Source organism: Cnephaeus nilssonii (assembly GCF_951640355.1).
Source record: "Cnephaeus nilssonii genome assembly, chromosome: 1".
NCBI lineage: Eukaryota > Metazoa > Chordata > Mammalia > Chiroptera > Vespertilionidae > Cnephaeus > Cnephaeus nilssonii.
This window is the reverse complement of record NC_137072.1, coordinates 32,432,415-32,447,071: the sequence shown is the minus strand read 5'-3', so window position 1 is coordinate 32,447,071 and position 14,657 is coordinate 32,432,415. Positions and strand designations below refer to the sequence as shown.

The following is a 14,657-nucleotide window of genomic DNA, read 5'->3' as shown; positions in this document are numbered from 1 at the left end:
ATTTCTTACCAGACTTTTGTTTACAATAACTTCATCCAAATGCCTACCAAAATAAGAGACATTTCCTACAATAGTAAAATTATTGCTCATGTGTCCTTCTCAGGAATCAACAAACTAAATGGTAACTACTTCAGTTACTTAAACAATATGACTAATGCCATCTTATAATGGCTGGAAGCCAAAAATGTGGAAAAACATGAGCATCTAAGGGTTAAAATAAAAGAACAGCCCTTTAGAGTGATGCTGAGAATTGGGGCACGCAGAAGAGCATTTACAGTGGATTACTAAGCTTCCCAATTCACCAAAGAGGCAAAGTCCAGTAATATAAGACTCCTTTGTAGCTAACTAAAAATACATTGTCAGTGGATTTGTCCAGTTTTATGTATAAGCAATACTTCTTTCACCTGAACTAATACTAGTAGTCATATAAGCCCCTTATTGCTATGTGCTGCATTTTTTTTGCTAATCTTCAAGGATTTAGCTTCTTTGCCACATACCTCAGGGCACCAACTGATAAAGCTCTAACTCTCCATTTTTCCAGGACACCAGCAGTGCGGCCTTGCAAAAAATGAAAATCGCTCAAGAGATTTAAAGGGGAAATTTATTTTTAAAATCCTGACTTGAAGCAAAGAGGTGGATTTTTAAAAAGCTTATCTATAAAGAATCAGTTTAAATTTAAATTCTATCTTGGAACTCTTTCATGCATTCCAGCTTTAAAGTTTATCTTCTGACAGGGACTTTCTGCAAAGGTAATGGGCAGCTTTGTCAATATAATCTGGCCAACTTTTTATTTTCTACTTTTTTTAATGTTAAACTTCTTTCATTAAAAAAACCCCCACATATATGAGTGCTAGGTAGGGTGGCAACAAGTTCAGCCAATGCTAATTCAGATTCCCATCTATGCTAGTATGTCAGAAAAATACCCAGAAATCATAGTGATAAAAGCCAAATTTAATAATCCAACATTTTGCATGCTGAACTATGACACTGGTAACCATCTTCTTGTCTTCCTTAGCAATTAAAGTCTTTGCATTATTTCCATTTGGAAACACAGTCTAACTAAACATTGATACCCTGTTTAAAATATTAAAAAGACAGTCAGAAGGAGACCTTCCATTGTGGCCAAGTATAACAAGTGGGACCCAGCAAGGACAAATGAAACAGAACTCAGGCTATCATTAAGCACTCAGAGTTCATTCATATGAAGACTTGGAGATGGCCTTTGGTAAATTTCTATAAATTCAGACATACTCATTTAAACGTTAGTTACTGGATTCCTCTTGGAACAGACTGTTGTAAGAAACAGGAAGGGAATGTTTCCCCTTTTTACTGTGTTATTTTATTTACCAAAACCCTTCAATAATTATAAGAGTGGATGAGAAAAGACTAGATAGAAATGAGGTATACTTTAAATAGAAAGAAAAATGGTGACAACCGTTGATTAAAGGCATGAATCAGTAAGATTATTTATCAGTCTCTGAAAAAGAAACTGTTTAAGTTCAATAAAAGATTATTTGGGGAAAAATACTAAGGGATTTGGGGGTAGAGTAAAGAAATATTCAACATTTTAACTGTTTGATTACTGAGGTTATTAAAGCTTCTACTGTCTGTTCTTTAAAATAAGTCAGTTGAACAGGAGGTCTCTAAGACCTCTTCAGGGACTAAAATTTTCTAAAATCATAATGTCAGCATGCTCTAGAGCAGAGGTGGGGAACGTCTGGCCAGCAGGCTGTATATGGCCCGAGAAATCATTTGGTCTGGCCCTGCCAAGGCAACCGCAGGCGGGACTCGAAATTAAATAAATCTAGGAGCTTTTTTTCATAGCAACGTAAGTTTATGTTAAGTGAATTATATGAAGGGAATGATGTTATAAATATCCAAATGGCCCTTGGCAGAAAAAGGGTTCCCTACCCTGCTCTAGAGTATGAAGCCATGCTTTATCCCTCTCATCAGCTTCTATAGGTGACTGGCCTGAGAAAGCCATTCTGGGTAACAAAGAACACAGGCTTTGCTTGGACATACCTGGGCCAAGTCACAGCTCTTCCACTCATGAGACACATCAAGTTACTCAACCTTTCTGTTTTTCCCAACTATAAAACAAGAGCAACAGTACCAAACCCTCAGAGCTCTTGTAGAATTAACTAATTAAATCTGGCCAGGTCTGGCAAGTACCAAGTGTATGCACTCAAGTAAGTAGCAGCTGCTAGTAACATTTACTAGCTGGGTTAGTTCATTCAATAGCTGATGTTAGCTCAAAAAAACAAAAAACAAAACAAAACAAAAAAAACCCCAAACCAAAAAACATACAATTCATTAATTGATCGGATAAAATTTTTGGAGAACCCTTTAAAATTTTTGGAGAACTGATGAGCTTTTCATTATAAACAAATTCAATCAGCTGTGGGTTATCAACATTATTGGTTAGTTGTAAGAAAATTCAGAATTGTCATAGTCATCTACTTAACTTGTCTTAAATGACACTAATTAGTCTTGTTTTTTCTGAGAAGGTGGAGAAGAAGGCCTTTCAAGCCAAAATATGCTTAGAGAAGGTATGAAACTATTGTTTTTAAGCAGAGGTAAACCATACTTTGTGACGCTGCTGTCTTTTCCCAGTATTGAACAGGAAGAAGGAGATGAAGAGAAGGGCGAAGAGGATCAGAGACGTTAGGAGAGATTGGTGAATAGCTAATAAGTGGTATCTACCAAGTCAGCCTGCTCCGAAGCCCATGCTCTTTGTGGGCCAGTCCTGGGCCTATTTATTTACAGACTGACTTCATTTTGGGGGGTGGTGAAACTCTACCATGACTTTTTAGATCATATTCAAATAAGAGCATAAAAACATATTTACAAGCTTGACAAATTTTGGCTTATCTTCTATATAAGGAGATATATACAACTATTTAATTCCACTAATATAAAAAATGAGCCATTTTATTTTTTCACAGTGATCCCCTTAAAAAAAAAAAAACTTACGCAATACATACACTGACACAAATTGAAACAAGATTTTTAAACTGCTCTGAAATGTACTGTTAGGTTTATCACTGCTAAAGCCATGTTTGTGACTGATCAACATAACTGCTCTTAACATGTTTTCCATAAAACGTCAGTTTGATTCTATTGTAAAAAGCTGAAAGACCACATTCCTAACCTTGACTAGTGCATATTACTGCCTATAAAGGGGAATTGAAAAATTGTACATAAATCACCACACTTTGTATTATTACCACTGCTAGAAAAACCATTTTTCTGATAGTGTGTCACTGAGCCAGGTGCCTTGCATATATTATTTCACTTAATCCATTTGTAATTCAATTAGGAGAGTATAGTGGTTAAGAACATCAATTATAGCACCCGATGCCCTGGGTTGAAATTGTGGCTCCTTTTAAATCACTTACTATATATGTGATCTTGGGCAGGTTTACTAACCTCTCTAAGTCTCCATTTTTCATCTTAAAAATTTTTTTTCCTTTTATTTATTTATTGATTTTAGAGAGAGAAGAAAAGAGAGGAAGGGAGGGAGGGAAAGAGGGAGGGAGGGAGGGAGGGAGGGAGGGAGGGAGGGAGAGAGAGAGAGAGAGAGACAGAGAGAGAGAGAGACAGAGAGAGAGAGAGAGAGAGAGAGAGAGAGAGAGAGAGAGAGAAAAGAGAGAGCCAATGATTCATTGTTCCACTTATTTATGCATTCATTGGTTGATTCTTGTATGTGCCCTGACGGCATATTGGGATACAACCTCGGCATATGGGGATGATGTTCTAACCAACTGAGCTACCTATCCAGGGCTCTGTTTCTCATCTTAAAGTGATAACTGTAGTAACTACCTTACAGAGTTGTGTTAAGGAACTAAACATACATACTATTTAGCATATAATTACTCATAAATTTTAACTATTGCTGTTTTTTAAAAAAGTGTGATTATCATATTCCTACTTTAAAGATGAAGTACCTAAGGATTAAAGAAACTAAAAAACTTATCCTGGCTCTTCTCTCAGATCTGCTGGATTCCAAAGCCCATGGCACCTTCTACCTACCATGCAGATCCCTGTTTAATTAATGGTATCTTTATTGTTCTTATATTGATAACCATGTGGGTATGGATGGTAAAAACTTTACAGGTAGGTAAAATAACTATATAAAAGATCATTTTCTTTATTAAAACAATGCCCTTGCTTGCTGCTCTGGGTCAATGTCTGTGAGAGTTGCTCCTGTGAGTTGGTTGGGATGAGAAGGAAAAATGAGATTATTGTCCCTCATTCTTTTGACAAAGACATTTCTTTGGGACAGCTTAGATATCCTTCATTTTTATTTATCCTTGTTGTCTTTCTTTTATGGATATATAAGAGATTTCTTAGACCATATGTAATCCAATTACAGGTCTACTTTCATTAATGCATATGGCTTGAGATGTATTAACTCATATGACTTGTGGGGGAATTAAGTGAAGTTGAAAAAGAAGTCAATGTTTAAGTTAATATCTCAATTTCTATTCGTTGTCAATGGCATCTCCATGGGCTGTACTAGCTTTTATACTTTACTATCTGCATAAAGAGCTAAAATAAAAAAAACATGCCCAGAAAGCAGAATAAATATTATAACCATAGCTGACTCACCCTATCATGCTTAAGTTAGCTCATACAGTCCAATGAGTGGCAAACTCTATATTTCTACCTTTTTGTGATTAATTCAGAATGGAATAATAACACTCACCACCACTATTACCTTAATGTCCCGTTTACTGAGCACTTATGTGCCAGATACAGCACTAAGCACATCTCAGATGATATTTCATTTAATCCTAACAAAAGCAACTTGCCTATTTCACACAGCTAAAAAGTCAAAATTTCAACTCAGGTTTAACTCTAGAGACAATACTGTTTATTACTTTTAAAAACCATAAAATAGCTGACTTTATAATTTCTTATATTTGGCACTTATCTGATCCATACCCATCAAAACTCACACAAGGATTTGTAGGCTTCTGTTAGGTGAAATCTGTGCAACTCGTAACTGAGACTTTGCCTCCAACCAAGGCATTCTGAGGGACTTTTCCTTTCTAAAGCCAGCAGATGCTGAGGAAAGGCACGGACTACTGCTACAAACCTAATCTGGTGGGCTATACTCAAATTCCATTGAAACAACTCCACTGACGTTTCAAAGGTAAGATGGTGATGAAAGCAACAGTATCCTATTTGATTTGCTGAGGGCTTAGGGGCCAAGTTACTAGGTATATGATGGTAAGTGACTAATTGCTGCCAGGCAAGATCTCTACTAGTAAATATTCGGAAAGGAGAGGTATATCTGCATGTACCTGGTGCATAACCTGGCTCTTGAAGGTTGTGTGACTTTGACTTGGGCAAGTCACTCTCTCAGCTTCTCATTGGTAAATGTTTGATAGCAATACCTGCTGAACCTGTCACAGGTGTGTTAGGAGAATAAAATAGGTATGTGGAAGTGCCAGGTACTACATAAAATAAGATAATGATAAAATGATTTTTAAAATGGAAAGAAAAGTTGAATTTCTGTGCTTTGTTAATTTGCCAATGTTCAATTATTATCAGAATGTCTATTCTATTTCTGTATATTTTACTAGTGCCCTGGTGCACAGATTCATGCACAGTGAAAGGAAATTAATTAGAAGGTGGCCGGCGGGGTGGGACTGGGTGAGATGGGCCCTGGAGCCAACCTCCCGGGGTCCCTTCCCGGCTGGCCAGCCGCACCTGGGGTGGTGCCGTAGCTTGAAGGGCATCTGCGGAGTGATGCCCTTTGAGGTCCCTCTGGCAGGTGGGGTCCCTCAGCTTGGCCTGCGAGGATCAGGCCGAAAACGGCTCTCTGACATCCCCCGAGGGGTCCCGGATTGCAAGATGGCGGTTCTATGGTGATGTACCCCAAAATCAGGCTCCCTCCTCTCTGGTTCTGGGGTGCGTCAGCGGATCTATTACTAACACTTTTACAATATTTTAAATTTCAAACTTACCTAGGAAAATTAGTTTAGCTAACATGAAGTGGGAACTCTCACATTTTTCTGCCTAACGTTATTCTCTCTCTAATAAATGACCCTTGGCTATTATCTATATACTAGAGGCCCAGTGCATGATTAAACCACCACTGCCAAGTCACCGCAACTTGGCAGCTCCTGCATTGAGCATCTGCCCCCTCCTGGTCATTGTGCGTCATAGCTACTGGTTGATGGTCGGACAGCTGCTTAGCCTTTTATATCCTACATAATAAAAGGGTAATATGTAAATTACCATCACTCTGCTACGCCCATGATTGGGCCAGTGGGAGGCACAGGGGGTGGGACTCGGGGTGGCCGATTGGGCCAGCAGGACACTGAGCTCATGTCACCAGCGGCAGCGCGAGCTCAGCATCTGCGCCATGGCTGTGCTGCGGCATAGAAGGGGCCTCTGGGGCAGCGAGCCCACGTCCTGCTGCGGACCATCAAAAGCGGGGGAGCTGGCTGGCTGTCCGCTCCGGCACCAGGCCTTTCGAAAGCCTCCGCCGCGCCGGAGGCTTTCGAAAGGCCTGGTGCACCAGCGGACAGCCAGCCAGCTCCCCTGCAATCGAAAGCGGGGAGCTGTGTGTCCGCTCCAGCACCAGCGGACCCCCTGCCATCAAAAGCGGGGAGCAGGCTGCTAGTGTCCGCGGAGCGTGCTGGGCTTTGCGGGGCAGTGGATATGGCCTGGATGGCAGGTTAGGCCTAGGGGACCCTACACGTGCATGATTTAATCATGCACTGGGCCTCTAGTATATAGATAATAGCCAAGGGTTATTTATTAGAGAAAGAATAACGTTAGGCAGAAAAATGTGAGAGTTCCCACTTCATGTTAGCTAAACTAATTTTCCTAGGTAAGTTTGAAATTTAAAATATTGCAAAAGTGTTAGTAATAGATCTGCTATAGGTCAAATACATCATATTTTATTATGTGGAAAAAATCACTATGTATTATTTTGTAGTCAACCTCAAGAAGGATTGCTTCCAGAAGTCAGGGAAACGATCTCTGACGATCTCCATTTATGGTACCACTAGAAGCCCGGTGCACGAAATTCGTGCACGGCGGGGGGGTTGTCCCTCAGCCCAGCCTGTACCCTCTCCAATCTGGGATTCCTGGAGGGATGTCCGACTGCCCGTTTAGGCCCAATCCTGTGGGATCGGGCCTAAACGGGCAGTCGGACATCCCTCTCACAATCCAGGACTGCTGGCTCCCAACTGCTTGCCTGCCTGCCAGCCTGATCACCCCCTAACTACTCCGCTGCCAGCCTGGTTGATGCTTAACTGCTCCCCTGCCAGCCTGTTTGCCCCCAACTTCCCTCCTCTGCCAGCCTGGTCACCCCTAACTGCCCTCTCCTGCAGGGTTGATCACCTCCAACTACCCTCCCTTGCAAGCCTGGTCCCTCACAACTGCCCTCCCTTGCAGGCCGGGTGCCTCCCAACTGCCCTCTCCTGCTGGCCATCTTGTGGTGGCCATCTTGTGTCCACATGGGGGCAGCTATATTATGTGTTGCAGTGATGATCAATCTGCATAGTACTCTTTTATTATATAGAATGGAGGCCTGGTACAGGGGTGGGGGCCAGCTGGTTTGCCCTGAAGGGCATCCCGGATCAGGTGGGGGTTCCCTTGGGGTGTGGGGCGGCCTGAGCGAGGGGCCTGTGGTGGTTTGCAGGCTGGCCACGCCCCCTGGCAACCCAAGCGGAGGCCCTGGTATCTGGAATTTATTTTCCTTCTACAATTGAAACTTTGTAGCCTGGGGCGGAGCCAAGCCTGCTGCTCCCTCCGGGGTGGCAGCCATTTCTGTGGCAGTTAATTCACCTTCTATAATTGAAACTTTGTAGCCTTAAGCGGGTGGGCCCGGCCAGGGTGTGCGGAAAGCTTTGCTTCCCCTGTTGCCACCGGCAACCCTGGCCTGCTCTCTCAAGCTCCATTCTGCCGCCATTTGTTTGAATTTGTTTACTTTCTATAATTGAAACTTTGTAGCTTGAGTGGAGGCTTAGGCCTGCAACGGCTATGGAAAGCTTGGCTTCCTCTGTTACCTGGGAAACCTTGCTCTCTCTGGCTGTAGCCATCTTGGATTGGGGTAAATTTGCATACTCGCCCTGATTGGCTGGTGGGCGTGGCTTATGTAGCGGAGTGATGGTTAATTTGCATATTACCATTTTATTAGAGAGGATAAATACTTGAATACTTTTTAAGAAAGTTAAAAAAATTTTTTCAAATCAACCAACTACTGTAATCCAAACAACCATGGGCTGAAAAGCAAAGCCATTAAAGGTCACATTCTGAGCCCAAAGAATCGAGGTCCTAGTTTCTACAAAACTGTAGGCTGTATATCAGTTTCTTTGGCTGTACTCTATGAAAGCCTGATTTACTTATATCATAAAATATTTGGAATTATTTTCTGCCCACCATCCAGGCTTGATACTAAGATAGCCTTGATACTAAGAAACATGTCCTAATCTTATTAAAGCAGAAAACAGAAGGATAATAGATATTACAGAAAGTAGTGGGCAGCCATAACCTTAAATACTTGTAAAAATGGCTCATGAGAAAGAAAATCAGTGAGTAAGAAAGGACTCCTCGGGCCTTGCTATCCTCTTAAAATAGCGCCATAATTTCTCATGCTTTTAGAAAAATGAATGTTGGGTGTTTATTGTTGTTGTTGTGTGGTTTTTTTTTGGTATCTAATATTTGGGTACAAAATAGTACGTAGTAGACTTGATAATTACAAAAATATTATTCACAGTTTAAGATTACAGATTTTTCTTAGAAACTGCCAGAGAATAGTACAGTTAATAGAGTTTATAATCTGTAATTAGAGTCCTTTTAGGCTATGAATTTTTAACACTTTCCAGTGCACAGGGAGCTTGATTACAAGTTTATGGGTTTTAAAATTAAGCATAAATTTTGTAACACCATTACAAACATATTTCCAGTTAAGTTATGGGTGATTTGCATCCAAATTACAGATAAAATGGCTGGCTTTGTTTACCTGTATTTTTCAATAGGACTTTGTTCAGACAGAGCTGAAAATGAGAAACAGCTTACTTTTTCATGCTTGTGTTTCTCCTTTTCTTTTTCTCTCTTCTCTCTCTCTCTTTTTTCTTTTTCCCTTTCCTTCTCTTTCTTCTCCTTTTCCTTCTCTTTTTCTTTCTCTTTCTTTTTCTTCTTCTCCTTTTTGTCCCTTTTCCTTTCTTTCTCCTTAGGCTTCTCTTTTTCTTCAAACAATTTTTCAGGAAGCATGGGTGACAAAGAGGGCAGCATGGCTGGGATCCTCACGGCCCCAGTGGGGCTGAACAAGGGCAGAGCCATGTCCTTGGGCGGCAGTACCAGGGGGGCTGGTGCCACTTTCACTTTCTCCTCACGACCTTTATCTTTAACTTTGTCTTTGTCTCGCTTATCTTTATCTTTTTTGCCCTTTTCTCTATCTTTCTTCTTATCTTTATGCTTCTCTTTCTCCTTTCTCACAAGTCCATCTTTCAATCTTACTTTGGAATCAACCTCTTCAAATTCTCTTATTTTAAACTTATAGGGATCTGACTCTTCATCTTTCAGGAATTCCTTCCATGGATACTTGGCTTCCTTATTGGCCTCCTTTTCTTTCTCTTTAACTTTATCCTTCTCTTTATTCTTGTCCTTGCTTTTGTCTCTTTCCCGTTCCCTATCTCTCTGCTTTTCTTTCTTTTTCATTTTCGTCCTCAGTTCCTTTTTCAACTTCTTTTTGATGTCCACTGAGGAAGGCAGTTTGGTTTTCTCCTCATACAGCTTGTGCAGAGGTTCGGGTGTGGGAGGAGAGACTGAAGGAGAGGAGAGGTAAGAAAAGCTGGGGGGCACATTGGAAGCTGTTCCCATTTTTGCTTTCCGTACAACCTCATCGATGGAGGCGTCCATTGTCCAGGAATTATCAGAACTTGACGTTCCACCTGAAAGAGGCAGAGGAGTGGATCCTAACTTAGTGAAATTGTTCAAGGAAGTGGAAGCTTTTGGAGTTGTACATTCCGAACTTGAAATTCGCTTAGGGCTGGTAAAAATGTCTCCTTCTGATTCTGATCCAGAAGAAAATTCAAAAGGATCTGGCTCTCGTTCAGCACAAGCTCGTGCAATCACAGCATCAATAGAGTCATCAATCGTTTTGTCGATCACAACAGCTTTTCTTGGCAGATTCTCATTGGTCAGCTTCCCAACCTCAGGGGGTGTTTGTGTTTGTTTTACCTGAAGGGTCTCTTTACTAATTTTTTCACTTATTGTAGCTGAAGGAGTCCTATTTGGTGTTTCAGGTCTGATTGGTGCTTGGGGAATATTAGTTATAACCTTGGGACTCTTGGGGCTCTTGGGGCTCTTAGAACGTCCAGGAGATTTCTTTTCTTTGGATACAGTTTTTGGTGACCGAATAGGACTTCCGACCATTGCTGGTGACTGAGTCATTTTAGGTGATTTAGTCTTCTGTCCTGGAGAACTAGTTTTAGTCTTTGTTTTGGGTGTAAATGACTTTGTTTCTAAGGGTTTTGTGGTTGGCATTTGTGATTTTGCAACTGGAGCTAACATTGGTGGCTCTGGCGATGGAGGTGCGAGGTCTGTGCTGTCCTGTACATGGACTGGAGAAAGCATCGGTGGAATCTTTTGGGTATTGATTGAGCTGAGTGGTTCTCGAGCTTCCAATAACACTACATCCAGGGTGTCTCCTTTAGTGCTTATTAGTCGTGGTCGCTTCATGGCAGGCATTTCTTCAACTTCAGGGCTATCTAACGGTCTCTTACCCAAGAAATTCTCATCATTAATAATTTCCTCCTCCTCAAGTTCATCGTCTTCTTCCAAGGGAACTTGCATGGCTTCTGCTGATGTCCCCCCATCAGTGGGCACCTGCTCTTCTTCTTCTTCTGGTAAAGGAAGAGAAAAAGAAGTGTTATTGGAATATTAAAAAACACACACAAACAAACCTGTAACAAATAAAAGTAATGATTTCTAGGCAAAAATAAACATGATTTGAAGAAAAATTTTTGACTGTTTAGAGAGTAAAGCGATTACGTTTTCAAGGATCTTCCAAACTTCCATGCTGTCATTCTTAGAAGAGTGGAAATCAGTGATAGCAGATACAAACAGTTGTTTTCCTTTCAAGTGGTTTGGCCCTACTTTCGGAATCTGGAGTTTGCTAAGTATTTCCTGTTTGTCATCTGCTCCCTTTTATTAATTCTTTTCCTAACCTGAGTAAATGCTGTTTCTCACTTTTCCTCTTCCTCTTGTATACACGTACACACAAACGTACATATACACATGCACACAAAAACAAACATATATAAACACTTCTAAAAATCCAGATACTGGATATTATATGACTACTATCCTCATAAATAATAAAAACGCATACATTTTTTAGGACTTTTATAACAAAGTTTAATTCTTGGATTTTGGAAATGCAATCCTTCAACTTGGACAGAATTCATATACTATTTATGTCTTCTAGTTTGCTTGCTTAATGCTAGCCACCTTGAGAGGCAGGGTGGTACAGTGAAATACATATTGGTTGTGGTATCAGAAAAATGGTGTATCAGCTGGTGGTCTGACACTACAGAGCAACAGGCCTCAGGCAATCTCTTAACCTCTTTGAGCCTGTTTCCTGACCTTTCAAAAGGGGCTAATGTTACTTGCCCTGACTGCTTGACTGGGCTGTTGTAAGATCGGATTATTTCTTTCTATACCTATTAACTAAGCATATACCATGCATAATACACAATTATAAAGGCTGAAAGAGCTACTGGAATAAGTAAAAAATAAATCATAACCTAAGAGAGCTTGTAGTTTAGCAGGGAGACACAGTGTATGTGTACAGCACATAGGAAGTGAGTAGTACCATAAGACAATGAAGTGCTACAGTAGTTCAAAGGAGAAATGTCAAAGGTCTGGGGAAGACTCAACTAATTAATTAAGCAGCATTTCGGATTTCTGGCTATTGGGAATGATGAAGTACAGAACAGATGACAAAGAGATGGAAACAAACATAGGAAGTGTGTGGGAATAATTTGTCTGGAAAGTAGGGTACAAGATGGAGAATAATAGAAAGTAAGTTTACTGAGGTTGTATCTAGATCCCAGAAGTTTTGAATTCTGGGAAAATGAACATAATCTTTATCCTACTGGTAGTTTGGACTTAATGAAGATTAAGGGAGAAAAATAACCAGGGTACCTGTTCGCAAAATTATTTTGGCAGGAACATATATGATGGATGGGAAGTAACAGATAGTAATGGAAAAGTGACAAGTTAGGGATTACTGAAATGATGTAGGTAAGTAACAATAAGGGTATGATATAAAATAGTGGTAATGAATAGGAAGCAGTAGAGGCAGATGATATTTTGAATATGAAAAAATAGAATCTGATAAATGATTAGGTGTAAGAGTGTAGGAAGAATTCAAACACAGTTTCAAGGTTTGAGCCCTGGTGAGTGAGAAATGCAGTCCTTAATAGAAACAGGGAAGGAAGAAGGAGGAAGGTTTCAACAGGCTGCATAGCAGACCTTCAGAATATGTTAGAGTGCATCTTGTTCTTCTCCCTCTGGAGGCTAATCTGGATCAAGATCTCCCTGGTCGATGCCCTGGGAGAGCAAAAGTTAACTGCTCTAATAGAAGCAGTCCCTTGAAAGGGAACTCCTGGAACTACTAGTAAGACAGTGCTAGGTCTACCAGATGGAATGTCTGTTTTATAGGTAGGACAACTTGAAAATCTGAGTTTTCTACACAGCGTATTATTTTACTAGTGTAAGATTCTTTCAAATTGAAACTGGCAAGATGACCACCAGATGGGCATTAGAACTGAAGAAGGTATGTAGGCGGGGCTAGGAAAAACTGTACCCCTTTCCTGCAAATACTTCAGAAAACAGATTTGGTTCACTTGGAATTTGGAGTTAACATACTTCAGAAAAAAGAATGGTGGTTGTTCTCATTTAAGTGAAAAAAGAAAGTTGAAACAAAAACATAAAGCTTGATTCAAAGTGGGTCTCTATCAGCCAGGAGTTGTTATTCTGTTTCTGTTATTTTTATTGTTTATTTCATTTTTTGTTTATTTCAAGTCCCTGCTGCTAACTTATATGCATCTATAAGCTTTACATGGTTAGAAGAATATAAATGAATTATAAAGCTAAACTATTACAAGTGCTGATTTTAGGAATACTTAACATACAAATGTTTCTTATTTTGATTAGTTTAATTTACAATTACTTTTATGTTTAAAGATTTTATAAGAAAGCTTCAATTGTAGCATCAAAATTCATCAGAATGAAAAAATAATTGTGCTGGAAGAGAAAGCCTTAAACTTTAATAAGAACAGGAAAGGTGTGGAGATATTTACAACTAATTTCTGAATTAGAAATTATCTGATACATACCAGACAGTATAAGCAATGTACATGGAAGGCAAACAGCATAACAATGAATGAATACCTGTGATGTTGCCACCTAACCTTGTAAACAGAACAGAAGCAATGTCATTGGAACTCTTTTGGTTTCTGATTCATCCTTTGCTCTCTCCACTCTCACCCACAAATAACTACTGACCTGATTTTTATACTCATCATTCCCTTGTTCCTTTACATATTTGTATCTAGTTTGCTTCTTTTTGAACTCTTTATAAGTGGTATCATACTACAATGTTCTTTAGCTTTTTTTCACCCAACATATGTTTCTAAGATTCACCCATGTTGATGCAGGTAGCTGTAGTTATTCATTTTCACTGTTGTAAAATTGTACTATCCTTACTAACTCATTCTCTTGGTAAGAAAGTTTTCCACCTGAGTGAATATATTTTAATTTTTAAAATACCACAAAATTCCAACAAATGAATACAACTCTGCTCAAAAACAGACTTAATTGGTGATTATACAAATGCCTTTCTGGCTTTTCATTACATGAATAATTTTAATTCTATGTTCTAAGTTTGGAATAAGATAAATATATGATGGCTATTGAATGATTTATTCTTTATGGTCACCCAAACCCCAACTTGAAGATTAGTTTCAGTTTGGCAACAGTTTACTCTTCTTTTTAACTAGGATAGTAAAGCATTCTTTGTGTGAATATGAATTATAATAAGCACCATTTACAATAATCTGTAAAATATCCTAAAAGTGTTTTAACATTCTCCTATACTCATTCATGAAAAGAGTTTTACTATAAAATAGCACAAAATTTGGTTAACAGAAGTTTAATATTACAAGATATTTGATCTTGATACATTATTACATAAAGGTGGCTTGGTTGGTTGGTGTGCCAGGGTTGTAGTTTAATCCCCAGTCAGGGAACATATAAGAATCAACCAATGAATGCATAAATAAGTGGAACAACAAACTGATATCTCTCTCTCAAATCAGTAAAAAAAAAAAAAAAAGGAAAGAAAATATGAGCTGGTGGTCAATGGGAAAAACAGTAACAACAACAACAAAAAACCCCAAAGGGGACATCTGTAATACTTTCAATAATACAGACAAATTTTAAAAAATTACCTAAAAAAGAAAATATGAGTCACAAGCTCTTTCTAATTTAACACAAATATAGATATCAGAATAAAAGCTGTATTTCAAAGTTAGAAATGTGACCTTCTTATATGAGTATTTTAAAGGTTTTTATTTCCATAGAACTAACTCATTTTCTACTATTTCAATATTTGGAAACTGGAA

At 39.3% G+C, this 14,657-nt stretch overlaps 1 protein-coding gene across 1 annotated transcript in view; it reads right to left on the bottom strand.

Moving 5' to 3' along the window:
- The window catches only part of TAF3 (TATA-box binding protein associated factor 3), a 191,352-nt gene that overhangs the window by 36,957 nt on the left and 139,738 nt on the right, over nucleotides 1-14,657 (bottom strand). Inside the window, exon 3 of the mRNA XM_079772370.1 lies at nucleotides 9,043-10,871. Coding sequence (XP_079628496.1) covers nucleotides 9,043-10,871 — 1,829 coding nt within the window. The remainder of the gene's footprint in view (nucleotides 1-9,042; nucleotides 10,872-14,657) is intronic.